The following is a 5,057-nucleotide window of genomic DNA, read 5'->3' as shown; positions in this document are numbered from 1 at the left end:
TGTAGCTACAGCAGCACTTTAATAAGTATCACATATATAAGTACAAGTTATTAGAATTAAAATGTATGTGATTCTAATGAAAGTGTAAAGGTGAATATCTGAAAAGAAATTATGACGAAATCACATGGCATATTTTTTCTGTATTTTTAGAAGGTATTTTCCATTTAGTGATACAAATATAAGCGGCGTTCTATTCTTTCTTGATTCAATGAATAACAAAGATAAAACGATGTTGTATTGATTTATGTCGCAGTAAAGCATCCAAAAATATTCGAAGTTTGTTCGCGTCGTATGCTCCAACATGCTCCTGCTACGGTTTTACTCACTCCAATGTGATCGTCGGAATAAAAATTATGATAAAAGCATATAGAAACATATCGAACTTGCGACGCGAACAAATCTTAAGAACCGGCTCCAACATCAATTAATTTAATCGACTGATTAGGTTAATCAAAATTGGTGAGATCGGCTCTAAATCATTATCGACTTGAAAATTGTAAGTATAGATAATTCAAATGCCGATCTAAGGTCATCTAAGGATATCTAAGGTCAGAATCGGATTATGCATTGGAAATTGAAATTGCATCGAGGTTGAATATTGGAGATTGGATTTTGATCAATCAGAGCGAAGAAAGCAAAGATAGAGATTAAAATTAGAGCTCGGTCTATTTTCCTAATCTTCAATCTCAATAATAGCCAATGGCTTGGCGACTTTTTAATCATGTGGTGAACATTTGATATTTTTTCTATACAAGTAAAAGATTGACAAATAATAGAGGTTCATATACTCGATCAAAGTTGTCAATACTTTCAAAAATATACGATGAAATAGCACCCGAAACGTGTCTGCCGCGATCAACAATCGTTGAGTCATTGAGTTACAGTTGAGTCAAAATTGAGGTTAAATAGCGCAATACGTATTTTCGAAAAGTGGAGCCATATTATCAATACAAATCGCTATCATATAATGTAATTGGACAATCTTCAATCTTTAATCGATAATCTCAAAATGCATAGATAACCTCCAATGCGTAGTCTGATTCTGGCCTAACACGAATCCAAAACTCGATAACATCGATCATGCATCAAATGTCTAAATTAAAAATATAAAAACAATCGCACTTATCAAATACGAATAAGCGAGACGATGAACAAATAGTATGTAAACCGTAAATCATAATACCTCGATCAAAAAGTTCCCGGAATTCATTCAGAAAATTCAAAATACAAGTTTTATTCATCAAAAGTGATATTGTCTCCTTCAAAGTACTCCCCATCGACTGCAACGCACTTATGCCAGCGCTTGATCCAGTTCTCGAAACATTTCTGGAACTCTATTGTCGGTATAATCATCAGAACTGTCTTCGATTTTTCCATTATCTCCTTTCGGCTGTTAAAACGCGTTTCCCATAATGATGTTTTGACTCGATCGAACAGAAAAAAATCGCAGGGAATACCATATCAGATGAATTCGATGGCTGTTGGATGGTATTCGTTTCGTTCTTGGTCAAAATTTACGGAAAATGATGGCACTGTGCAACGGTGCGTTATCATGGTGCAAAATCCACGAGTTGTTTGCCCACAAATCCTTTCTTTTTTGGCGAACTGTTTTACGCGAACGTCTCATAACACCCAAATAATATTCCTTATTAATTATCTGACCTTTTGGCAAAAATTCGTGATGTACAATACCTGTAAATGTACAATACCTTGTAAATCCATGAAAACCGTGAGCATCGCTTTCTTTTCGATTGAAAACGACGTGGTTTTTTTGGTCTTGGCTCATTTGAAACTTTCCATTCACTCGCCTAATTGCATGTCGTACTCATAAACCCACGTCTCATCTCCAGTAATGATGAATGTTGGATCGGATTCAGCCTTGGAAATGATGTATTTGGCGATGACAACGCGGTCCCTTTTTTGCATGAAATTCAGTTCCTTCGGGGCCAATTTTGCAGCAACACGGCGCAAATCCAAACCATTAACTACAATGTCCTGAATGGATCCATAAGCAATGTTTAAGTCCTCTGCCAACTCTCTGATAATTAATTTGCGGTTATTGATCAACATTTCTCTCACTTTATTGATGTTTTCGTCGGTTTTCGATGTCGACGGCTTGCCACTGCGTTCGTCATCCTCGACGGACTCACGACCACTTTTGAAGCGCTCATGCCACTCATAAACGGCTATTTTCTTTAAAGTATCACTGCCGAAACAGTTTCCCAACATTTCCAAGTTTTCACACCAATGAATACATTTTTAACGCAAAATTTAATACAAACTCGTTGTTGCAAATTCAATTCCATTTTTAAAATTGTAAAAAATCGAACGTGCAGAGGTAGATGTATTCAAGACGGCATAACTTTTACAAATGTCAAACTGTGATGATAAAATTTGGTGGGAATGTCAATGATAGATGTGGCAACCTAACCAAAAAAAAACAGAACTCAAATTAGTTAACTCAGAGCACCTGGTGGTAATTCCGGGAACTTTTTGATCAAGGTGGTATGCAGAACACTTCGATAAAGAAAGTGTTGAAAATCGAGCTAATTATATGATCTAAATTGATCAGGCAATTCCATTATTGAATATATAAATATGTACTTTATTTAATTTTACACAATGAAAAGATCCACTACACTCAAAAAACTGAAAGTCCGATATCAACCATTTTTTCGCCATATTAATTTGCAAATTAATTAATAAATTAGTTTTTGGCGGGACCGATCATGGAGAGACCGCGGATGAAAAGACGCTTTTGCGCCATAGACGATATACAATGTTTGATAATTCTATCGACAACACTTGTAGGCAGATAGAGCGGATAAACTAAGAAACGAAAAGTTTTCTACCATTTTATGCAATTTCTATTATTTTTGCAATAGTTAACGAGATATTAATTTGTAAAGAGGTTTGCATACTCCAACACGCTCCTATATACTCCTACTATAGTTCTTTTTCACTCTAATGAACACGTTGGTAGAAACATATTGGAGCATGCGACAAACCTTGGCTGATAGTTTATGTGTCTCGTGCCAAGTAAACGCGCAACGCGAGATATCAAAAATATATTCAAATTTGAGATGTGTGTGTGTGTGTGTGTGTGTGTGTGTGTGTGTGTGTGTGTGTGTGTGTATGCTATGTGTGGGTATGCTATATAAATGCATGATTTTTTTATGGAAAACATTTCCTGGTAAAAAGTTTTTCTTGCACGAGTATGTATAAACATATGTATAAATGTATAAATATACATAAACATGCATAAATATTTATAAAAATATGTAATTATATATGAAATATGCTCATACATCTTTCTTTCTTTTGTAAAATTATCTTTTAATGTGATAAAAATAATAATAATAATGAGAAAACATTAAAAATATAATTATTAAAATTAAAAGAAAGAAAGATGTATATTTCATAATTATATATAATTATATATGTTTATAAATATTTATGCATGTTTATATAAAAATTTTTCATGCATGAATACGTATATTTATACATATTCATGCATGAAAAATTTTTTATCGGATTACAAACACGGCTTTGTTATATTAAATACATTACAAAACATTAAGAAACATTCCATGCGAACATATTAAATATACCAAATCATATATTATATTAGACTTTTACGTATTAAAAAGCGCAATATCGATATGTTATATGCACGTTTACATTCTATGCCATTAAGTAAAGTTTTCGTTATTGAAACCATCAAAATCATAATTGTATTGCATTAAACATGATGTCGCAATTACATTATAATATTAATGTTACATTTACATTTTACTTATAGACATTGACAAAAAGACGTAAATGTTATGTATTAGAAATAATATCGCAATTACATTATAATACTGATGTTACATTTACGAAGTATTTACAGTCTGCCTATTGATGTTGATAAAATCATATAAATTTTATGTTTTAAAAATGATGTCACAATTACATTATAGTTACGTAATATTTATGAACATAATATAAATTTTCAGAGAATGAAAATTTATGTTGTTCAAATTTCGTAAACATTACATAACTATGCAACAAAACAGGTTAGGACACACCACGGTTAGTGTATACGTTATAGCTTTGTTATATCAATGATATATCATTGATTCGTTGCGTTGATTTGTAATATTTACGTACACTATGTTAAATGTTCTAAAATTGCTCATTGCTTCACTGAGATGTTTCGGCTCACTTTTGAGTCTTCTTTAAAGACAACATAAATTAACATATATAAAAATTGAGAATAACAACGAGAAATTTAAATGTCGGAATTAAAATCAAAAAGAGTGAAGGAAAAAGAAAATAAATTAGGAAATATTATAAAATATCGTAAAATAGAATATGGAGAACTAATTTTAAGACAATAATTAATTATCCAGCAAATATAAGGACGCTCACTATGCTCACAGAGCATCATATTGCAATAAATATTACTATAAAAATAATTCAAGAATTCGGTTCCTAGAGATAAGAATAATATTGACCAGTCAGTATCAGACACAGTGAGTGACACTTTTTGTTTTTTAGCTAGTAATTTTTCAAGATAACAAATGAAAAAATGTATCATTAAAGCGTTAATCAATTATAAACACGCCAGAAAGACTTATTACTGCGTATGAACGACACTGACTAGACGTGACAACAACTCAAGCCTTAGCTCTATGATCGGGAGGTAGGCATTGGGAAGCGCCTCCATATCCGTCTGCAGGTTTGTCTCCTGATGAATAACCTCTGAAATCAATCTTTTCCTGTAGTGACGTTCCTCGTCCAGTATTATAATGTAGTTCCAATCGAAATCACCTTCTTGTAACCGATGCTCCATTATGACAATACGAATAGAGGTGTTCCATCGAATATGGTTCTTATGCTCCGTGATTTCTTGATTTCTACACGTTAACTATTTACACGTCTGTCCCACATAAATTGCATCGCAACTCTTACATGAGATCTTATAAACAATATTCTACTTCTTGTCACGCAGTAAAAGATCCTTATTCATTCTAATGAATTCTCGCAATTTATTAGTACTATAAAACGATACT

The 5,057-nt window shown here is 32.5% G+C and overlaps 1 protein-coding gene across 1 annotated transcript; it reads right to left on the bottom strand.

Moving 5' to 3' along the window:
* Positions 1-1,800: 1,800 nt before the first annotated feature.
* LOC108693598 (histone-lysine N-methyltransferase SETMAR-like) lies at positions 1,801-4,837 on the bottom strand. Its single transcript, XM_018202632.1, has 2 exons — positions 4,626-4,837; positions 1,801-2,206 (listed from the first exon to the last, which is right to left on the bottom strand). The coding sequence occupies exons 1-2, from the start codon at positions 4,835-4,837 to the stop codon at positions 1,801-1,803; spliced, it is 618 nt and encodes a 205-aa protein (XP_018058121.1).
* Between the last annotated feature and the right edge of the window lie 220 nt (positions 4,838-5,057).

Source organism: Atta colombica, unplaced genomic scaffold, assembly GCF_001594045.1.
Source record: "Atta colombica isolate Treedump-2 unplaced genomic scaffold, Acol1.0 scaffold95, whole genome shotgun sequence".
NCBI classification, from domain to species: Eukaryota; Metazoa; Arthropoda; class Insecta; order Hymenoptera; family Formicidae; genus Atta; species Atta colombica.
Note: the sequence above shows the minus strand (reverse complement) of the source record. Positions and strands in the feature narration are given on the sequence as shown.

Excerpts from the sequence above, each read along its gene's own strand:
- LOC108693598 (XM_018202632.1), bottom strand. The coding sequence starts at position 4,837 with ATGGAGCATCGGTTACAAGAAGGTGATTTCGATTGGAACTACATTATA. Across the intron at positions 2,207-4,625 it reads GTCAGTGTCGTTCATACGCA|TGATACTTTAAAGAAAATAG; the intron begins GTAATAAGTCTT and ends CTGTTTCGGCAG.